Source organism: Pelodiscus sinensis, chromosome 1 (assembly GCF_049634645.1).
Source record: "Pelodiscus sinensis isolate JC-2024 chromosome 1, ASM4963464v1, whole genome shotgun sequence".
In the NCBI taxonomy this organism is placed as follows: domain Eukaryota; kingdom Metazoa; phylum Chordata; order Testudines; family Trionychidae; genus Pelodiscus; species Pelodiscus sinensis.
Window position 1 is genome coordinate 2,474,369 of NC_134711.1, and position 22,067 is coordinate 2,496,435.

The following is a 22,067-nucleotide window of genomic DNA, read 5'->3' on the forward strand; positions in this document are numbered from 1 at the left end:
GGGACCATGGCGGGGGGGACAGATGGTCGGTCGGTCGGTCGGTCTGCTCCAGCAGCCGGGAATGGGACCATTGCGGGGGGAACGGACGGACGGTCGGTCTGCTCCAGCAGCCGGGAATGGGACCATGGCGGGGGGAACGGACGGACGGACGGTCGGTCTGCTCCGGCAGCCGGGAATGGGACCATGGCGGGGGGAACGGACGGACGGTCGGTCTGCTCCAGCAGCCGGGAATGGGACCATGGCGGGGGGAACGGACGGACGGTCGGTCTGCTCCAGCAGCCGGGAATGGGACCATGGCGGGGGGAACGGACGGACGGTCGGTCTGCTCCGGCAGCCGGGAATGGGACCATGGCGGGGGGAACGGACGGACGGTCGGTCTGCTCCAGCAGCCGGGAATGGGACCATGGCGGGGGGGAACGGGCGGACGGTCGGTTGGTCTGCTCCAGCAGCCGGGAATGGGACCATGGCGGGGGGGAACGGACGGTCGGTTGGTCTGCTCCAGCAGCCGGGAATGGGACCATGGCGGGGGGAACGGACGGTCGGTCGGTCTGCTCCGGCAGCCAGGAATGGGACCATGGCGGGGGGGGACAGATGGTCGGTCGGTCGGTCGGTCTGCTCCAGCAGCCGGGAATGGGACCATTGCGGGGGGAACGGACGGACGGTCGGTCTGCTCCAGCAGCCGGGAATGGGACCATGGCGGGGGGAACGGACGGACGGACGGTCGGTCTGCTCCGGCAGCCGGGAATGGGACCATGGCGGGGGGAACGGACGGACGGTCGGTCTGCTCCAGCAGCCGGGAATGGGACCATGGCGGGGGGAACGGACGGACGGTCGGTCTGCTCCAGCAGCCGGGAATGGGACCATGGCGGGGGGAACGGACGGACGGTCGGTCTGCTCCGGCAGCCGGGAATGGGACCATGGCGGGGGGGAATGGACGGACGGACGGTCGGTCTGCTCCGGCAGCCGGGAATGGGACCATGGCGGGGGGAACGGACAGACGGTCGGTCTGCTCCAGCAGCCGGGAATGGGACCATGGCGGGGGGGAACGGGCGGACGGTCGGTTGGTCTGCTCCAGCAGCCGGGAATGGGACCATGGCGGGGGGGAACGGACGGTCGGTTGGTCTGCTCCAGCAGCCGGGAATGGGACCATGGCGGGGGGAACGGACGGTCGGTCGGTCTGCTCCGGCAGCCAGGAATGGGACCATGGCGGGGGGGGACAGATGGTCGGTCGGTCGGTCGGTCTGCTCCAGCAGCCGGGAATGGGACCATGGCGGGGGGAATGGACGGACGGTCGGTTGGTCTGCTCCAGCAGCCGGGAATGGGACCATGGCGGGGGGGGACAGATGGTCGGTCGGTCGGTCTGCTCCAGCAGCCGGGAATGGGACCATGGCGGGGGGGAATGGACGGACGGTCGGTTGGTCTGCTCCAGCAGCCGGGAATGGGACCATGGCGGGGGGAATGGACGGTCGGTCGGTCTGCTCCGGCAGCTGGGAATGGGACCATGGCGGGGGGAAGGGACGGACGGTCGGTCGGTCTGCTCCGGCAGCCAGGAATGGGACCATGGCGGGGGGAAGGGACGGACGGTCGGTCTGCTCCGGCAGCCGGGAATGGGACCATGGCGGGGGGGAACGGACGGACGGTCGGTCGGTCTGCTCCGGCGGCTGGGAACGTGACCTGCTGCACAGATGAGAGGGGTGGAGTTTCTGCTCCGGAAAGAGAGAGAGAGAGAGAGCCCCAGAGTGTTAGTTAAGAACTTGGGTGCCCTGGTATCACACGTCCAAACCAGCGCCCGTGACCTCAATATTGATGCACAAGCCAAAACTCCCTGCGCTCCTGGTTGGAAAGTCTGAGGGGGACCCTGCTTGTGACCCCCGGTGCCTGAGTTCAGGGGCCAGCGTGCCCTGCCTGTGAGACGACCACTGTCTCTGGTCACATCTTCTGCTTCTCTTCCTTCGCCAGGGTTCTCAATTACTGCCGCGTCTTCACCGAGCTCTGCGAGACCTTTCTGGATAAAATCGTCTGCTCGCCGGGCCAGGGGCTGGGGGACCTGCGCACGCTGGAGCTGCTGCTGATCTGTGCGGGCCACCCGCAGTACGAGGTAGGGCTCGGCCGGTTTCTCGTGCTGCCTCCGCCGTCGGACAGCAGAAAGCCCTTCTCTGTCGCGGAGCTCGCTGGGGCGGGGTCAGGCCGGTGCGCGGTGGCCTGGAAAGCCTTGCTCCAAAGTGGTGGTGCGGAAGGTCCGGTCGAACTCCTCCAGGCCTGGGGCGGAAAGCCCTGAGGGAGGAGATACGGAGACGTCCCTCCTCCGTGTGATTGACGGCGTTTTAAACCTCTCGTGTGCTAGGGGCTGCATCTTGTTACTTCTGAGCCAGTCAGTCGGGGCAGGCTTAGGGAAAATGGATTCTGGGGTTCACTTGTGTTTTGGGGGCCCCCTGCCTTCCCACTTCCATTGTCCCTGGTTCTGCTACCTCCTCACCTCCCCGCATTGGCCTACGCTCCCTTCTGTGCCTCAGACCCCAAGCCTGCCCCACTCCTTGCCTCTTGACCACGCCCCCCTGGGCAGCAGCCCACCCGTAAGGCTGGCCCTGGTACCAGCCACGTTTGGGTGTATGTGGGTTCTCCCTCCTCGCCCCTCGCTTCCCACAGCACGCTTTGGCGGGTGGCTTGAAGCCCAGACTAGCCAGATCCCACGTGTGAGAGGAGAGCTTTCCTCTTCCCTTCCCCGGATCCCCCACCCTTGGGAGACCCCGGAAGCGCGTGGTGACCCACAGTCGTGCCGACGGATCCTAGCTGCGGTTGTGTCCCTTCTCTTCCGCTCTGGGCGCCCGTCCCACACGTACGGAGTCGTGGGTTGGCCCTCCTGCCGTGAGGTCACGGGCCAGGCCTGCTTGCCTCACCACCTACCCACGCGCCTCGTGGTGCGCTGCCCTTTACTGAGGGCCCATTCGCGCCTGAGGAGACAAGTGGGAAATGGGCCGAGCGAGTCTGAGGCGGCGAGCGAGCTGTTAGCCTCGAGGTGTGGCTGTCCGAACACGAACGGGCCCCTTAGGTCTGCGCTGCATTCCGATTGGGTACCGGACCGCTGTCAGTCAGTCGGGGGGCGGGGAGCCGTGTTAGTCGGTGACTGGAAACACTTAAAACCAACCAACGGTCCTGCAGCACCTGAGAGACCAACCCAACATGCAGAGGGTGGCGGGAGCTTTCGTGGATACCGCCCGCTTCCTCCGGCCCACGAAAGCTGACTCCACCATCTGCATGTTGGGTTAGTGTCTCGGGTGCTGCAGGACTGGTGGCTGTCAGTCAGAAGGTGCCGTTGCTTTAACTGACACATTAGAAGGTGCTTGGTCGTCCCGTGAGGGCCGGGGGCTGGACTCGATGGCCTCAAGGTCCCTTCTGGTTCTCGTGTTCTGTGACTTCTACTGGCTCACCCCCGGTATGGGCGCAGTTAGACTGGTACAAGGCTTGCGTCTGCTTAGAGCTGTGCCCGCAGGCTGGGGCAGCGCGCTCACTAGCGCTCATGCGTGGGCCAGGCTCTGGGGTGCGAGTCAGGTTCTCTTTCCCCAGGGGAGCAGGGAGCCCCCTGACAGAGCTTTGAGCTGCCTGAGAGGAGCTGGTGGCGCCAGCCGAGCTAGTGAACTGCATACAGCCTTGCCAGGCTCGCTAGCGGTACCGAGGGAGGCTACGTTCCTGCGTGCTAGACCAGAGCGCACCCCGCTGGGGGTGTCCTCACTGTTAGGCTGGGCGAGCCAGTGTCGCTCCTCCAAGCCCTGTGCCCACACTCCCCCCTTGATGGCGTCAAACCCCTGCTTAACGCTGCAGGTTTGGGAAGCCAAAGAAGCTGCTTGTTGTCGTGTCGGGGCTCCGGGCCCTGGCCTGGCTCCAGCGGGGAGCAGCGCCCGTGCGTCTCTGCCGCAGCCTAGGCGGCCTGGGGACCCGTTGCCCGGCCCAGAAGGCCGGCGGTGAAACGGTGTCGGTGGGAAAACGAGGCAGGGCTGGCTTTCCTCTCCCAATAGGTGGTGGAAATTTCCTTCAACTTCTGGTACCGACTGGGCGAGCATCTGTACAAAACGGACGATGCCGTCATACACAGCATCTTCAAGGCCTACATCCAGAGGCTCCTGCACGCCCTGGCCAGACACTGCCAACTTGACCCCGACCACGTAAGGCTTTGCCCTCGTCTCCCTCCGTCAGCTGAGGTGCCAGGGTCTGGCACCCTGGCCGAGCACGATCGCCTGACTGCCTCCCCGCGGGGCCCTGCTCTCCCTTCCTGGAGCCGTCCCGGCTGTATCCCCCACCTCCCAGGGAGCTTGCCTGGGGCGTGCGGGAAGAGGGTCTGTCCCGCTAGTGCAGCCCGTGTGGGGCGAGGCAGAGGGGCATCGCTCTGTGCTCCGTCCCCTGAGATGGAGGAGAGGCGCCCGTGGTTTACGGTGGCTCGATCCAGGTGTCCCTGATTCGGGAACACCCGTGGTTCGGTCACTGGCAGGGGGAGGAGGAAGTGGCTCTGCCCTCCCCCAGCTGGGAACGGCAGCGCGGCAGAATGCTGGTCTGGAGGCTTTTCCCTCGCTGCTCCCCGAGCAGCAGGGGGCGTGGAGCCAGGTGTGCCCCTGGGTGCCAGGTAAGCGCCCCACCTCCATCCCCCTCCCGGCCAGATCTTTCCCTCCTCCCCCCCCAACTGCCCTTCATTATGGCACACCCATGGTCTGGGCAGTTCCCCAATCCGGCATAGCCTCTTTCCCAAGTTGGAGCATAGCTTGCCTTGCCCTTCCCTTGCTGGGTGGGCTAATCAGGGTCTGGAAGTCCCCTTAGCTCTACAACCCCATTTCCTCCACCCCTCGCTCTGCTAGGAGGGTGTCCCGGAGGAGACGGACGACTTCGGGGAGTTCCGCATGAGGGTCTCGGACCTGGTGAAGGATTTGATCTTCCTGGTGGGATCGGTGGAATGTTTTGCTCAGGTGAGCCCCGGGCGATGCTGCTGTACCGCTGGCTAGGGGGCCGTCGCTCTGGGTGCGTTTAGCGCGGCCTCACGCACGCGGGGTGATGTAACGTCCGTGTTCTGCGACGGATCGGTCCCCGGAGATCTCCCTGTGGCTGCTCCCCTCCACCGTGCCGGCCTAGAGTCTCGCTGAGCGCCTCTGGTTTGATCCTGGGCTGCCACACCCCCTGCCGCGCGCTGCTCTTAGTTCAGAGCCCGCAGCGGTACTCGGAAGGCTCTCTGCACGTCTGGCCACGGTCACCCGCTATGGCCCAGCTGAGCCCTGCAAGCCATGTCGCAGGCTCCTTTCCTCTCTGTGGCTGAAGCTGGGGGTGCTGCAATCGTGCCCAGCAGTGGTGGGTTCTTGGCGTCCTATCCCCTGGGCCACGCGGGAACCCGCCCCTGCACCTTACCACAGGTAGGCCCTTTATCCCGCCTACCCCAGCACCGCCTGTCCTGAGCCGACCCCACCCCGGGGAAGACAGGACTCGAACACGTGACCCTGTCCTCCCCAGGCGGGCGCCCCTATCCCCTACGCCACGCGGGAACCCGCCCCTCCACCTTACCGCGGGTAGGCCCTTTTTCCCACCTGCCCCAGTCGGGGTGAGCTGCTGCTGACGGGGGCTTGTCGCAGGCCTTGGTGCGCTTCAGGCCCTCCACGCACACCCCCCGCTATCCCACCCCCCCGGGGCTGGCGGCGCTCGCAGGGAGAACTGGATTGGGTCGGTGCAGAGCCTGGCTCCAGAGGGAGCTGCGGAAGTGGGCTGGGAGGATGTGGGGAGGATCATACACAGTGCTACCCTGCTGTGCCCTGGCTTGCTTCATCCTCCGATGTGACCGGCTCTCTACCCCCACAGCTTTACGCAACCTTGAAGGACGGGAACCCTCCCTGGGAGGTGACGGAAGCCGTTCTCTTCATCATGGCCTCTATAGCCAAGAGCGTTGACCAGTGAGTATCGGGCGCTGCCTGCGGCTGCGGAGACTGAGCGGAGGGGCCGTGGCGGGCCGGGCTGACTGCAAAGGTCCCTGCCTGCCACGCTTGGGACGCTGTCCCCCTAACCGGTTCCCCTGCTAAAAACTCAGGCCCTGCGCTCCCGCAGAGCCCTGCAGTGTGAGCCAGCGATCCTGGCTCGGGATACGTGCTAGGCCAGATGCCGCCTTCGTGCATCCCGTCAGGGCCCTGCGGCACCCGGCTTCTGCTTTCCTTCTCCCCTTCCTCACCCCCGCTCCTTAATACGCCGCTGCCCCCAGAGCCCTCTGCTCCTCCACCCCTCCTGGGTACTCTCTGGTATTGGCTTGGGTAAGGGGAGGCAGGGAACTGCTCTGGGAAGCACCGTGTCAGTTTACAACTCATTGCACGGGGCTGTGAAAGCCAGCCTGGAGTATCCCCTGCTGGCAGCCGCCCTGGGATCGGGAAGGCTCCCGCGTCCTGGCTGACACGGGCAGGGGAGGGGTTGGGACGTCCCTGACAGCTCCTGCGGCTGGAGCCTGGCGTGATCTGTGGTCTGGCTGTCCTGACACCCCCACCGGAGTCACAAGGACTAGCAAAACGAGGAGGATAAATTCAGCATTGGCCCCGTGGCATTTGAGGTTTGCCGGAACAAATCAGCCAGGTGCCCCAGGGAGGGCGTTGTGTAGTCTGGCCCACAGACTGAGCGGCTCAGGCGGCCGATCATCCGAACTCCGCCTGTCACCGCGCTTCTCCTTTCTGACACGGTCCCCCCGTAGCCAGAGGGGTGGCGGTTTCGGGGAGCGGCGCGCTTTGTGTGGCTGTGCTGGGAGGTGGCCTGTTCCTGCATCGCTGGCCCCTGTTCCTCTGAACCAGGCACGGCCCACGGTGGCGCCTGCTGGCTGCTGATGACTTGGTTAATGGCGTGAAACGCGGGCAAGCTGCAGGAGGGAGAAACCTCCCCCAATAGGGCTGAAGTCCCTTTCGGTACCACCAAGGGGCCCGCTTCCCGCTTCCCCTCGTGCAGGCCTAGCTGCTGGATCCGGGCGGGACTTCACCCTCCAGCTCCCCGGCGCTTCTCGTGGGAGCGGAGAATGGCCGCACCCGAGTCCGGAGGTGCAATTCCACGTTCATTGGGGTTGGCGTCCAGCCAGCACGACTCCAGTTTCCTTTCTTTTTCCCTTGGGGGTTTTCCTGTTTTTTCTCCACTCGCTTCCTGTTTGTCCCTAATACCCAGAAATATCGCTCTGTCTATTCCTTAATCGGTCGCTCTACTGACCTTAAACTAGCCAACCCGAACATTGTAACGTGATCATCCAACCCAGTGGCTCCCGGCCTTTCTCATACTGCGCGCCGGCAAACCCATTCGCAAACTTCTGGCAGACCGGCATCATCTTATCTGCATTTTCATTAGGTAAATCATGAATATGCAAATATGTAAATAAATTGTTGCCCTCTGCCAAAAGCCCTGGTCCCCAGAGCTCCATGAACAGCACCCCCCTTCCTCCCCTGTGGCGGGCGGTTGCCGTAGCTGAAGCTGGCTGTTGGTGGTGGCTCTGGGGACCCCAACATAAGAACGGCCGTACTGGGTCAGACCAAAGGTCCATCTAGCCCAGTATCCTGTCTACCGACAGTGGCCAGCACCAGGTGCCCCAGAGAGGGTGGACCGGAGACAATGATCAAGCGATTTGTCTCCTGCCATCTCTCTCCAGCCTCTGACAAACAGAGGCCAGGGACACCATTTCTATCCCCTGGCTAATAGCCTTTTATGGACCTAACCTCCATGAAATTATCTAGCTTCTCTTTAAACTCTATTATAGTCCTAGCCTTCACAGCCTCCTCTGGCAAGGAGTTCCACAGGTTGACAACACGCTGTGTGAAGAAGAACTTTCTTTTATTAGTTTTAAACCTGCTACCCATTAATTTCATTTGGTGTCCTCTAGTTCTTCTATTTAGGGAACTAATAAATAACTCTTCTTTATCGGCCCTCTCCACACCACTCATGATTTTATAATGAATTATAACCCTAGACCCCTCCACCCTTCCACTGGACCTGCGCTAGCCACTGACCCCAGGGTCCCCTGTACCCAACCCCCTCCTCTCCCCCCCCCCCCCCAGTGCCTGCCTCCTGCCCTCAGAGGCCCCCGGTGCCAGACCCCCTTCCCAAACGCCTTAGTGCAAGCCCCTGGTGCCAGCCTCCTGTTTCCAGAGCCCCACTGCACCCAACTTCCCCAGTGCCAGACCCCCGCCTCTTAGAGCCCCCCAGCGCTAGCCCTGCCCTCGGGCTCCCCAGTGTCTCCCTCCCCCCACTTAGCACTTAGCCCTGCCCTGCCTCCCAGATGCCAGCTGAGTGCTGCTGCCCAAGTTGTGGCTGCTCTAAGGCTGCCGGTGCTGCTTGGCTGAGAAGTGGGGCAGGACACGCAGTGGGAGGGGAGACACTGTGCGGTGTATCCCTGGCAGCCAGCAGTTCGCGGCCCGGGACCAGTGGGGAACCATAGATCTAACCAGTTCTATCCCGCCACCTTCTTGGGTTTACACCCAGCAAAGTTAATTATACCAGAGTCCGGGACAATCGGAGACAGTAGAGTGGGGAGCAAGCCCTTGCCAGACAGACGGCTCCCAACCTGCGTTTCTAGGCTCTCCCCTTCATCAGCAGGCTGTAGAGAATAGCCCCAGGCTGCTGGGATGTGCCTTATTTCAATAGCAGTGCTCTGGACTGGTACGTGGGGCTTGTATAGGCCTTTCCAGGGCTGCTCGGTGTTCCTCAGGATCTCCGGCTGAACTCTCCGGAGTGTGCGCTGCTCTGTCTTGCACCGTAATCTTGCTCTGACCGGCCGGCATGTCTCACTCACTGTTCTTCGCTTGCTGCTGTTCCTTGCCGTCGTGTTCGGGAGCGCAGCTCCTCTCCCCGGTGATGGGCCCCTTCATAAAGCGCGTTGATTGAACGACATACAAGTGTGGCGTAGTCACCGTTCTCATTAGTTACCGTGCCCTGGGCTGGTTGGGGGGGACCTGTCCAGGCTCCTCGGGGTAGCACCTGCGGGGTTGCCTGTGTATCCGGTACGTTCGCCCTTCCAGTACAGAGTGGGTGCACTGGGTAAATGCAGGAACGGGACGGGCAGTCGGGTCAGTGTTGGGAGTAAGACTGCGCCAGATACCGAGTAACGGCTGCCCTCTCTTCCCAGGGAGAACAACCCGACGCTGGTGGAGGTGCTGGAGGGGGTGGTGCGCCTCCCTGAGTCTGTGCACACGGCTGTGCGCTACACCAGCATAGAGCTGGTGGGCGAAATGAGCGAAGTCGTGGACAGAAACCCTCATTTCCTGGGTGAGTCTAGCTCCGGAGCCCGGCTCGGTCCTGGCCCTCCGGGAAGTGTGACCCCTCCGAGGCCAGTGCAGCCAGTCTCCGAGTCACCGGCGTAATCCAGCGGCTCCTTGTGCTTTCTCCCTCCTCAGACCCCGTCCTGGGCTATTTGATGAAAGGGCTGTGTGAGAAGTCACTGGCCTCCGCCGCCGCCAAAGCCATCCACAATATCTGCTCCGTATGCCGGGATCACATGGCGCAGCACTTTAACGGCCTTCTGGAGATCGCCCGCTCCCTCGACTCCTTCATGCTCTCGCCGGAGGCTGCCGTGGGACTCCTCAAAGGTACTTCCTCCCAGGACCACACGTAGCCGAAACGCCATTGGGGCGATGGCGTGGGTCCCCCGGGGGGCGTGGGACAGCCCCATCGTCACCCATCCGTTGGCATCCTGGGGGTAACGGTGAGCTCTGGGCAATTCGCTTTGTCCATGCACCTTCTGGGCCCAAAGGTTAATTTTGTTAAAGCAAGTTGGATCAGTGTCTGCTCGGTTGTGCTCCGCTCTGAGGAAGAACGAGGTTCGTTTTCTGCCTGAAACCCAATTGCCGCACTTCGGTCCGCGACTCCGGAGGCTGGTAGAACACTGGAATGTCGCGCGTCAGTGCGAAGTAACCACATGGCCCAGGTAGTTTGAGAGTAGCTCTGAGCACACTGGACAGCAGAGAGTTTTTTTGTACTTCTGGAGAGGGACTGAGTTGTACCAGTGCAACATTCCATGGGCTTTCTTCAGTGCGTGTCGGCCACCAACTCCCACGAAGGGCTTAAAGGAGCAAGCTGCTTTTCAGAAGTACGCTTCTCCGTGTGAGTTAGCTGTTGAATTGCTTGTGCACCTGGAACAGGCCTGGCTTTAAAGATCTGCAGAGCCTCGCACCTACCGTGGTAAAGAGTTCCAGGCAAGCCGAGTGCTTACAAAAACCCGCCAGGCAGGGCAACTAGAGGCCTTGTTTAGGGAGTTTGAATACTCGAGGATTTGGATAGCAGAACGTGAGACTGCATTAGCAGAACGCGGTCCCAAGAGCACCATTGTCAACAGCTAAGTACCGCTGTCTGCAGGTTTCCGGTTTCTAAGCCATGTCCGCTTGCTGCTGGCATGTACGTCGTGTTGTGTGCAAAACGCTGGCGAGCAAACTCGCAGTGCGCGACATTTGGCTACATGACGCCTGCTGGTGCAACCTGAACTCTCGCGTGCCCGGCTGCCTCCGTCACGTTGCAATAAGGAAGTGGGCCTGTAATTGCGATGGTGCCCTGCATGTTTCAGGGCCCGATACTGTGGGTATCCCTGGCCCTTACAGCAGTAGGCAGTGAGGGGGCAATGCGAGTGTCCTTACGTTCTGGACAGATTGTAAGAGACACACACACACACACACCCCGATAGAGACATTTTGTGCCTTGTTCTTTTAAGGTCACAGGTATAACTGAGTGTGGCGGCTGGATTTTTCTCTTTCTCCAGCACACCGGCATCTTTCACCTCCCAGCCCAAGCGTCCTGGTCAGGCTCTGATCAAAGTGAAACCTCAGTGCCATGCTGTGATCTAGTGCAGTGGTCCCCAACCATTACAGGCTGCCGGGTGCCAGGGGGTGTGGCTGTTCGCCTGCCGGGCGCTAGAGGGCGGGGATACTTGCGCGCCCAGGGGCGGGGCCCCCCATAGCTGCGCGTCCTCGGGGCCGGTGCCCCCCCCCATGTGCTGCGCGTCCTCGGGGCCGGCGCCCCCCCCCCCCCATGTGCTGCGCGTCCTCGGGGCCAGCACCCCCCCCCATGTGCTGCGCGTCCTCGGGGCCGGCACCCCCCCCCCATGTGCTGCACATCCTCGGGGCCGGCGCCCCCCCCCCCCCATGTGCTGCGCGTCCTCGGGGCCGGCACCCCCCCCCATGTGCAGCGCGTCCTCGGGGCCGGCACCCCCTCCCCCATGTGCAGCGCGTCCTCGGGGCCGGCACCCCCTCCCCCATGTGCTGCGCGTCCTCGGGGCCGGCACCCCCCCCCATGTGCAGCGCGTCCTCGGGGCCGGCACCCCCTCCCCCATGTGCAGCGCGTCCTCGGGGCCGGCACCCCCCCCCCCCCATGTGCTGCGCGTCCTCGGGGCCGGCACCCCCCCCCCCCCATGTGCTGCGCGTCCTCGGGGCCGGCACCCCCCCCCCATGTGCTGCACGTCCTCGGGGCCGGCGCGCCCCCCCCCATGTGCTGCACGTCCTCGGGGCCGGCCCCCTCCCCCCAAGTGCCGTGTGCCCGGGGCCAGCGCTCCTGTCATGTGCCCAGAGCGCGGGCAGCCAATTGGCAGCGCTCCCGGGGCTGGCGCTTACCATGTGCCGGGGGCCGGCTCCGGCACCAGGCATGCACCACGTGCCCAGGGCCAGGCGAGCCCCGAGCACTTGGCGGGCGCACACAAATGCCGTGTTGGGGACCCCGATCTAGTGAGAGGAGTGTGATTTTATCTGAGGGATAATAACGTCACGTCCAGTCAGGACACCTGGTTATTGCTCTCTAGTCCAGCACCCTCTGGTCCGGTAACATCCAGAGTCCGGCGTGATTGTAGTGAGCCAGACGTCCATTCTCATGGGTGTAGCCAAGTTTCCTGCAGTGCCATACGCGCCCTCCCCCCGCCCCCCAAGAAAGAGCCCTGTCTGTCTGGAACACAAGCAGCTTGGGCAGGGGAGGATGGAGCACCCTGGGCAGACTTCTAAACGGCCTTCTTAAAAGAGCAAGGCCTGCTCTGCAACTTTGGTCAACAACTTTTCCCTGGAGTACCAGCACCTTTTTTAAACACTGTTCCTGGGAATTAAAGGGGCCGCGACTATTTTTCGGCCCCGGTCAGTTTCTTTTTTTTTTTTCTCAAGTTTTGCTGCTATGGGGGCGGGGACGTGAGAGTTTCTCAAAAATCAAAAAGGAGGCCTGATGACAAAGCTTGGAACCACTGTGCTAGACAATATTGACTTCCCGCAAATTCTCTAGTCCGGTCTAGAAGGTGCCAGATTGAAGAAAGGTGCCAACCTGTAGACGGTTTTTTTCCTGCTGCGTGTAAGGAGATTTTCAGTTGATCTGCTGCAGCTGGTCCGGCAGGGGAAACGTGTTCATGTCGTGTCTGAAACGGACTGCACGCCCACCTGACTGTTTCTCTCTCTTGCATTGCAGGGACAGCGTTGGTCCTTGCCCGGCTACCCTTGGAAAAGATAGCAGAGTGCCTCAGTGAATTGTGTGCCGTTCAGGTCATGGCTCTGAAAAAGGTGCGTTTGGGGCGTCACGGTTGCAGGGGTTTTGCCTTGTGATGTACCTGGTTTGGCGATGCCAGTGGGGGATGGGGATTTTCTGTGCGGAGCTTGCGCGTCGCTGTGGCTGCCACGTCCCTAGCATGGATCGGCTTGCTGCTCCGAGCGCTGCAAATAACGGGGGAAAGGCGAAAGCAAGAAGCAGGCTCTGACAACCCGGCCTCTGTGGGCATAGCTGCGGTGCTCACTGAAGTCACTGACTTACCCCAAGGCTGCTTCGGAGAGGCGCGCCGTAGCTGGATTTGCAGAATACAAGAAAGTGCTGAAAGGCCGGGAGCCGATTTGCTGGCAGCCCGAGGGCAGGAAACGTAGCCAGCTGCCGCATTCGTGCCGTTTCACTGTGGGGCCCGTCCCCACGTGTCCCTCCCAGCACGCAGCATGGCGTCTTGCTGAGAGCTGCTTCTGCCGGGATCAGGCTGGAACGGTGCTGCCATCTGGAGTCTCTGTGGACTGCACCACTAGATCGGGGTGGCCAGTCATGTTTGCAGGGAGGGGGGGCACTTCATGAATTTTTGGAAGTGGTCACAAGCCACCCTCACCCCCTAAAAGGGCGGGGCCTCTGCCGGAAGGGGCGGGGCTGTTCCCTGTTCCCCGGCAGGGAGGGAGGAAACTTACGTGCTCCTCCGCCCCCCAGGCCAATCAGGCAAAGTCTCTCACCCCACCCCGTCAGGGTGCTCAGCAGCTGGCGGTCCCCTCTGGTGCCGCGTGCCTCTGGGGGGGATGGGACGGGGAGGTAGACTCGGCGAGCTCCCTCGTTCCCAGGTCTCCATTGGCCTGGGGGAGGGGAGCAGCAGAGCAGCCCCGAGGCGGATCCTGCCCACCCCTGCTCTAGATGATGGGGGCCGGGAGCCACGTTTTGCTAATCCCAAGATGCCTTTTTGTTTGGAGTCGACTGCAGTGGGGTAAAGGCTAGAGGGGCTGGGAAGCGAGGGGGGCTAAGTAGGATTGCCTGGGAAGGTCCCGTCCGTACGTCCTTCCTAAAGCTAACTGGGCTGGCGGGCTCCCTGGTAGCTGCGGGAGAGGTGTCTGCAGGCCGTGGGGGGTGAGGCCTGGCTGTCTGGGGGGAGGCGCCATGGTGGCCGTGCCTTCTCGGCGGGGAGCTCTGCGCGGCTACTCAAATCCCTGCTGATTTTGCTTCTTTCCCCAGCTGCTGTCTCAGGAGCCGAGCAATGGCCTGTCTTCAGACCCCACCGTGCCCCTAGATCGCCTGGCTGTCATCTTTAGGTAAGAAAGGCAAGACTAGTGCGGGGGGGGGGGGGGGGAGATCCTGCAGGGACTGGCGGGGGTGGGGAGGCCTGCTGGTCTCTAGATCAGCTCCAATTCCCTGCGGCCGCCAGAGGCGCTCATTCCCAGAGTGTAAAACGGACACGTTCTTCACAGGCTTGGCCCGGGGTTATTCCCCGGCGGGTGCTCACGTACCCGGGGTCGGCGTATTGATTTGCGCAGGTGCCCTGGCGGGTCTGCCTCCGACCCGGGCGCTAAAGGGCGAGCCAGACCGACTGTGCCTGCAGTTCTTCCTCACTGCCCGGTGTGCGGAGCTTTGGCTTCCTTCCGTCTCTGGAGAGCCGCCCACCACGCTTGTGTGGAGTCCGGCATGGGACTCTCTGGTTTTCAGCCGAGTTGGATCTCTGGGTAGCAACGTTCCCGCCGTCAGAATGGGCCCCGGGCTCGGGGCTCGCACGCTGCGTGGCTGGCCGCCGCGGGCAGCTCGCCTTGCCGCAAGGTGCGCTCTCCCCAGTCCGACCTGTGCGGAGCGGCAACTTGGTCTGAGGGAGAAGGCCAGAAGCCCGGCTGGGGATCCCTGTACCTGGGCCTGACTCAGCAAGGAGTGGGCCTCCCACCTTAGGAGCACAGGAGGGAGCCACCGGAGCTGCGCGAGACTCTGCTCAGCCCACGGCGTGAGCCCTCCCAGGAGCTGACAAGAAGGGACCCGGTCTCAGGGCTCCGTTGGTACCAGACCACGTTCCACCAGCAACAGGGCCTCTGGGGCCAACCAAGTCTCTGCTCTAGGAACTGATGGCACTGGCAGAAAGCAGCCAGAGTCCCAACCGCCAACAGGACGCCGCTGCCTCACCTGGCCGGCGCGCACGGTAACAGACTGGAGGCCTCTGCCTCGCCTGGCAACCGCCAGGACTCCTCTGCCCGGCGCGCACGGTAACGCCGACAGGACGCCTCGGCCTCGCCCGCCCGGCGCGCACGGTAACGCCGACAGGACGCCTCGGCCTCGCCCGCCCGGCGCGCACGGTAACGCCGACAGGACGCCTCGGCCTCGCCCGCCCGGCACGCACGGTAACGCCGACAGGACGCCTCGTCCTCGCCCGCCCTGCACGCACGGTAACGCCGACAGGACGCCTCGGCCTCGCCCGCCCGGCACGCACGGTAACGCCGACAGGACGCCTCGGCCTCGCCCGCCCGGCGCGCACGGTAACGCCGACAGGACGCCTCGGCCTCGCCCGCCCGGCACGCACGGTAACGCCGACAGGACGCCTCGGCCTCGCCCGCCCGGCACGCACGGTAACGCCGACAGGACGCCTCGGCCTCGCCCGCCCGGCGCGCACGGTAACGCCGCCAAGACGCTTCTGCCTCGCCCGCCTGCCGCCAACTCGGTTGGTTCAGGCAGGCAGGCCTGCTCTTGCGCCAGGCCGAGCCACCTCTTGCCACATCTCTTCCTGCTCCCCGGTTGCATAAGGTCCTTCCTGCAGGGGGAGAGGGAGGTGCAGACTCTGTCAGGAGAGGCAGCTTATGGGAGGGGTCCGTTCTGTTGCCCAGGCAGCGTTCCCCTCCGGGGGATTGTCACTTCAGCCAATGGATTCCCAATTGGCCGTTCCTTGGGCGTCTGACACCTGAGGAACCGGCAGAGCACGCCTTCCCAGACTAGGGCCCCCCACCCATCTCCTTACCTGCCTCAGATCTGGTAGTGCCCAATGCCATAGGGTCAGCCCCCCATGACCACTGATCAGACACGTGGTTTCATCCGCCCTTACCACACCGCTCGCCTGACTCCATCTTGGTGGCCTGCAGCCGTGGCTCAGAACCGTCCCCGAACGCCCGGGGACTCTTCCCTCCGAAACAGCAGCATCCCTGCTGCGGACGTATCCCCACCGGGCACGCTCGGGCATCGTCCTCCCACCCTCAGACAAGCCAGTCCCACAGGTGCCTCCCTCTGACGCCGGGGAGCGCCCAGCCCAGAGCATTGGCACAGACTGAGACACCAGGGTGCCCGGCCGTATTCTGGAGCGTGAAGGCAGCCCACCCCTTTCTCCCTTCGGCTCCCCTCCTCCCCCTTACCCGCTCCCACTTCGGGTCTTACGGAGCGGTCGTCTGGGCAAGACCAGCATCACCCTCGTCTCCCCAGTCATCTCTGCGTGTCACCTCGACTGCCGATCATCGCGGGGCCGGGGAAGGGCAGGATCGGGAGGAGGGGCACAGACTCCAGAAGGTTCAGCTTGGAGCAGGGCTACTCAACTTTGGAAGCCCCGGGGGCCACTGATACAGCACACGCTGAGAGCCACAACGTAAGTGTGGTTGCGTATACATGCAAATATATGCAAATCGCTTCTTTCACACAATACCCGGCACATCGTCCCTGGGGCTGGGAACACCGACACCCTGTACCCATCTGTCCCGGCCAGCCCGTCTGCTTGCGTCTGTCAGTGCTCACCCCGCCGGGGAGACGCCTCGCTGCTGTGGAGCATGTTCCCAGTGGAGACCACGTTCAAAGGATCCCACCCGCAGGCCGCGTGTTGAGCCCCGCGTCAACCCAAACCGCCCCGCCCTGGCTTCGAACCTGCCAAGGGTCCTTGCCACTGGTAGAGAAGATCCCTTACAGGACGGTGTGTGGCCGAGTGGAAGCGTCGTCTTCTCTGGGTGCAAGAAACACTTCCACTGCCCAGAAGCTCCGGGTAGCCCCTGTAGGGCGGATTCCCTCAGACCGTGGCCGTTTCCCATCGTTCTTTGGGGGGGGGCGCCTGGCAGCGCTCGGTGCTTACCCCGGAGAGTTGCATTCCTGGTAGCTCCCCCCCACCCGCCAGAGGTGCGGGTGAGCTCGGCACCAGTAGCAGGTCGGCCTTACGCCACGTGCCATGGACGCCGTGTGTCTGCAGCCTGAGCACGTCCCCCAAGTCGTGTTTTCCCCTGCCCCAGTCAGGCCGCTCGGCTGTCGCTTCCGAAACCCCCCGCGTCTGAGGGAAGGCAACGTCCCCCCCTCGACAAGCCGCTCCCTTTCCCCGCACGAGGGCCCGGCCAGTTGGAACATCTCCCCGGCTCTTCTTCGCTGTCGTGGGACGTTCCCATGGGCCAGCCACATCTTCTGAGGTCCTTCAGTGGCTCTCTGGCTATATCGTACGCTGGGCGGCCTGTTCTTCCTCCCCCGCCTGGCGCGAGGGCGCACGCCGCTCCGGGAAGTACCTCCGCTCGGCATCGTGCGCTTCAGCCCGGAGTCCTCCGCTCAGCCTGCTTTGGGAGAGCAGGCCCTGGAACAGCCCTGCGGCCTGCCTCCTTCCCCCCCACCTCGAGCACTGCTTGTCTGTCCCCTCCCGTGGGGACCACCAGTGGGCTACTTACCTCAGAGAAACTGTGTGCTCCCCTCTCTGCCTTCTGCTGCCCACCCTCCGGAATGAGCTGTGGAGAAGGACTTGGGAAGGCTCTGCCCTGGATCTCCTCAGTCGGATAATCGCGGAGACCCAGGGTGCCGGCGTGGACCAGCGGATGCGGGGGGGGCGCACGTGCACGCACCGTGGAATGCTGGGCCGAGAGCCCTCCGGTTGTGGTGAGTGGCATTCGCTGCGGAGCAGAGAGCCGGGGCCGGGGGCTCGTGCGTTCCCCATCTCGACTCCATCACCTCGTGTCTGGTTCAGGTACCGCAGCGGTGACTCCTGGCTGGCGCCCGGTACGCGCTGGGCCTGCAGCCCCAGAGGCGACGCTTGTGACCCCTCTCCTCAGAGATGCTAAATAGATGAACTCCCCCTCCCCTTGCCCCAGGGGCTCGCTCCAGATGTGGGAGGCCTGCGCTGTCCCTGTGCGGGGGCAAAGGGGGGCCCTCGGCACCAGCCCCGACCTCCCCGGGACTATGAAAAGGCGTCTCACCCTGTGTTGTTCTTCCTAGGCATACCAACCCCATTGTAGAGAACGGCCAGACTCATCCGTGCCAAAAAGTCATCCAGGAGGTAAGTGAGCAGCGGCTGCCCCTCTCTGTGCGCGTCTAGCCAGGAGTCGGGGCGTCCGGAGCCGGTCTCCCATGGCGCAGCTCTGGCTCCAGGCTAGTGAGCTGGCGCGAGCCCCCCGTCCCATCCCTGCTGCCTCCTCCCTGGAATCCGAGCAGAGAGGCTGGAGAGAGCTGCCACGGGCAGGAAGTTGGGCCCAAGAACCAATGGGCTTGTATCCTAGTCACTTGGCCCCTCTGCTTGGCCAAGAGAGGGGTGAAGGCAAATGGGGAGCAAAGCTTCCCAGCCCCGTCTTCACCGAGTGCTTTGAGATCCTTGGCTGACCTGCTCTGAGCGCGCCACCGTCGCTGCAGCCGCAGGACGGGTTCCCTCCGGGCGGTGCCCGTCCCAGGGCCCCGGAGTTGGGGGCGTGCCTGAGGGGCACTTCTGGCCCATAGTTTGGGGCTTACAGGGATGCAGAGCAGGGTTCCCTGGAAGCTGAGCGCTTGTGCAGCTGCTCAGGAGAGCGTTAAATGCCGCCCCGCTGATCAGCCGAGCGCCCACAGCTAAGTTCTGTGTTTGTATCGGTGGTGCGCGTTCACACATGCCTCGGTGTACGTAAAACATTATTCCGCACATGCATGGGGGAAAACCGGCCCGTGGATGGAAGAGACTCGAGAGATCGTAGACCGTATTTGTGGGGTCCCTCGTGAATACCTAGACCCCTCCCCATTGTCCTTGCTCAGATCTGGCCGGTCCTGTCGGAGACCCTGAACAAACATCGTGCCGATAACCGCATCGTGGAGCGCTGCTGCCGGTGCCTGCGCTTCGCGGTGCGCTGCGTGGGCAAAGGCTCTGCCGCCCTGCTGCAGCCGCTGGTCACGCAGGTGAGCACCCCTCGGGGATCCGCTCCTCCGGGCGGGGCAGGGAGGGGAATCGGGCAGTGGGTGTCAAAACCTTGGTGCCTAAACCAGGCGCTACCCTGTCCTAGCACCTCCTGCTGGCCCCACACTAAGAACTGCCTCAGAGCCCTGCCGGCCTGGCTACGAGAGCTGCCGTCCAAAGGACGTGGGGGGCGGGGGGGACACTGCCATCGCCCCATGTCCGGGCGACGGAACGGGCGCCTCAGCCTAGGATAAGGCGCCGGCGCCGCTCGTGGCTAGTGCTTTATGGACGCCGGCAACGGGCGCAAGAGAAGAGGAAGCTGGGCTGGCTTCAGGCCTACCCCTGCTGCCATGGAAACCAGGCCTGCTTCTGGGTAGCAGTGGCTAGGAAGGAAGCCCCAGTTCTCTGGGGACAGCTAGGCCCAGGAATAATTAATAATTATAATTAATGGAGATTGCCTGTCTCCTAGAACTGGAAGCCCCCGGTGTAGGTCTCTGTCCGGCAGGAGGCTGCTCCAGTGGGTGCAGCGTATCCGGCGTGAGGGGTCCAGGCTGGGCTGAGGCGGTGGCGACGGCCCCGGGCTCGCTGGCCCCCATAGCGCGAGGGGGGGGGGGGGGCTCCTTTAGCCAGCCCAGGGGGTCTCAAACACCATCGTACGGCAATGCCCTTCTGGTGACAAAAACCACGTCATGGCCCCTGGGGGGGGGGAGGGGCGTCAATGCCTGAGCCCCAGCTCTGAGGGGGAGCGAGCAAAAGCTGAACCTCAAGAGTTTCAGCCCCAGGCAGGGGGCCTATCTCCTGAGCCCCACCACCCAGGGCTTCAGCCCTCGGGTTTGGCTTTGGCCCTGGGAAGTGGGGTTCAGGCTTCAGCCCCGGGCCCCAGCCAGCCTCGGCCCGCCCTGGGGACCCCAAACAAAGCGGAGCCCGGCCCACAGGCGGAGAGCGGCTGGCTGGCGCTTGGCCTCTCCCATGGCAGAGAGCTGAGGTCGGAGGGGCCGGGCCAGAGCTGGCCCTTTTCGGGGGAGAGGTCACCGGGGGTGGGGAGGCCGGGCAGCCTGGGGCCAGGGCCGGGCCCCTGCCGTAGGCCGCACCTCTCGCGGGGAGTAAGCGGCTGTGTCCTTGGCAGATGGTGAACGTGTACCAGGCGCACCAGCACTCCTGCTTCCTGTACCTCGGCAGCATCCTGGTGGACGAGTACGGGATGGAGGAAGGCTGCCGGCAAGGGCTGCTGGACATGCTGCAGGTGGGTGTTCCCGAGGGCCCGGCCGGCTCAGCCTCCAAGCCCCGCCCCTTCCCGCGTGGCGGCGGCTCTGCGGGCCCCTCTGCTTCTCTCCCGGCGAGTCCACGGGCCTTCGGCTGCGAAGCCGCGGCCGTTCCTGGGAATATTTCCACTTCTCTCCTGGCAAGTCCCCCCTTTCGCAGCCGGGCGGGGAGGGTGAGCGCCCTGCGGCTTTCCCCCGATGCTCTGTGCCTGAGGTGGGCCGTGGTCCCTCCCCGGCCCACCCTGCCAAGAGGAGCGGTGTTTCTCCCCGGCACAGCGAGGCTTGCTGTGCCGGGCCAAGTGCTGGCCGGAGGGAGGAGCCTGTAACGGCGCGCCCAGCGGGAAGGATTGTGCATCTGCACCCGGAACGTGCCCTCCAGGGCAGCGGGCGCCTGAGCTAGGCACGGTGCCCGGCCCAGGCATGGTGCGCGTTCGAAGCCCGGGGCAAGCGCCGGGCCTGGCTGCGTTCCGCAGGAAGGTCAAGCGAGGCCAATCACCCAGGGAGCGTCCGCCCGTGGCCGAGCTGGCCGTGGGGCAGCCCTCCGCCTCTGACTCTTGGTCTCGGGCACCTGCGGGTGGGTCTTCGGAGCTTCCCCGGGAGCTGGGGCGGGCGTGTCTCTGTGCAGCTCGCCCTGCCCTCCGCGGGGTGGGCTCGCCGGAGGGGGCCGAGGCCAGGGAGCCATTCACCAGCAGATCCCCACAGCCAAAAGCCGCCTCGCTGGATGCTGCCGCTCCCCTCAGCCCAGGCGCATCGTGTGTACGGGCCCGTCCCATGGCAGGCGACTCGGCTGGAGTCGGGGCACCTGGGTTGGCTCGGCCGTGGGCGAGTCCCTGGCTCGGAGGCAGGGAGACGGATTCCTGCCTCCCTGCGGCTTTGGTCCTGTTTGCCGAGGGATGGGAACCCGCAGCTGCGAGGGCCGCGTACGTGCCCGGGCGCAGGAGCTGAGGGAGGCCGCCGGGCAGCGTGAAACAGCCAGGTCTCTGCTTCTGCCGCTTTGCTGCCGCCGGCTCCGGGAGCTCAGACTACCTGCCGGCTACTCCCACGACGGAGCCTGACTGCACCCCGAAAGCCTGCGAGCAGCCCCTCCCTTCCCCTCACCCGCTTGTCCCCCTTCCCCGGCCTGCACCCCGAGGGCAGTGGCTGGCGGCTAACCCTTCCCTGGCCCCTTCCAGGCGCTGTGCTTGCCCACCTTCCAGCTCCTGGAGCAGCAGAACGGCCTTCAGAACCACCCCGACACCGTGGACGACCTCTTCCGGCTAGCCACCAGGTAACCGCGCCCCGCCCGGACGCCCTGAGCCCTCCCTGCTGCCTCGTGTGGGCTGCCGTGCCCTGGCGGGGGCTGGGCACGTGGGCACGGCTTCCCGGGCCGCTCGAATGGCTCGTCCTCTTCCTTTGGATTTCTAAGCTGGATGAACAGCACGTGCCACCCGCCCCCATCTCCTGACGTTCATGCTCACAGCCCTGTCCCAGCGGCCCCCCCGCAGTCAGCAACCGCAGCTTTGCCTGACCCCCCCCAGCCCACGCCCGCGCAGGCGCCTTTCTAGCTGCCTGAGGGGCTTGGCGGCCGCACCACACGTCCTTGGGTGGGGGACGGTCGGGGGGTCCAGGCAGCGACCGCGGCGTCGCCGTTGGTCTCCAGCAGGGGGCAGTCCCGCGTGCAGTCAGCCTGCTGGGGCTGGCCGTGGGGCAGGCGGAGTTGGAGGCCCCGGGTGGCAGCGGGAGGTCCGTGGGGCTGGCCCCGAATCCAGCCCCCGCCGCGAAACCGCCTTCTGGTGGGCCCCCGGCAAACCCGCCTGCTCTCTCTCGCCCTGCCAGGTTCATCCAGCGCAGCCCCATCACCTTGCTCCGCAGCCAGGTGATCATCCACATCCTGCAATGGGCCATCGCCTCCACCGCCCTCGACCACCGGGACGCCAACTGCAGCGTCATGAAATTCCTGCGCGACCTCGTCCACACTGGGGTCGCCAACGACGTGAGTGGTTCCCAGGGGGGGGATACGCCCTGCCCAGTCGGCTCCGGGAGGCCGAGCTTTATCCCCCTGTGGGTGGCTTCGATCCGCGTGGCTCTTGGAATTGCCCCTGACCGATGAACCGTTCAGAGCCGGGTTTGGCCTCCCGCCTGCCGACGGGGAGACCTCGCCTGCAGGGCCCAGCGCTGCTGCTGGCGGAACCGCATTGCCAGGAGCTGCCTCGGTCTCCCCATGGGAGGCTGGTGACCGGCTCCCTCTCGGGTCCCGTGCC

At 64.4% G+C, this 22,067-nt stretch overlaps 1 protein-coding gene across 1 annotated transcript in view; it reads left to right on the forward strand.

Annotated features, from left to right (window-relative positions):
- TNPO3 (transportin 3) overlaps positions 1 to 22,067 on the forward strand; it is a 75,337-nt gene that overhangs the window by 47,002 nt on the left and 6,268 nt on the right. Inside the window, 13 exon segments of the mRNA XM_075924792.1 lie at positions 1,960 to 2,098; positions 4,014 to 4,160; positions 4,845 to 4,952; positions 5,830 to 5,921; positions 9,107 to 9,246; positions 9,375 to 9,566; positions 12,406 to 12,497; positions 13,687 to 13,763; positions 17,644 to 17,704; positions 18,427 to 18,567; positions 19,692 to 19,808; positions 21,000 to 21,094; positions 21,643 to 21,799. Of these exon segments, the coding sequence (XP_075780907.1) occupies positions 1,960 to 2,098; positions 4,014 to 4,160; positions 4,845 to 4,952; positions 5,830 to 5,921; positions 9,107 to 9,246; positions 9,375 to 9,566; positions 12,406 to 12,497; positions 13,687 to 13,763; positions 17,644 to 17,704; positions 18,427 to 18,567; positions 19,692 to 19,808; positions 21,000 to 21,094; positions 21,643 to 21,799 (1,558 nt within the window).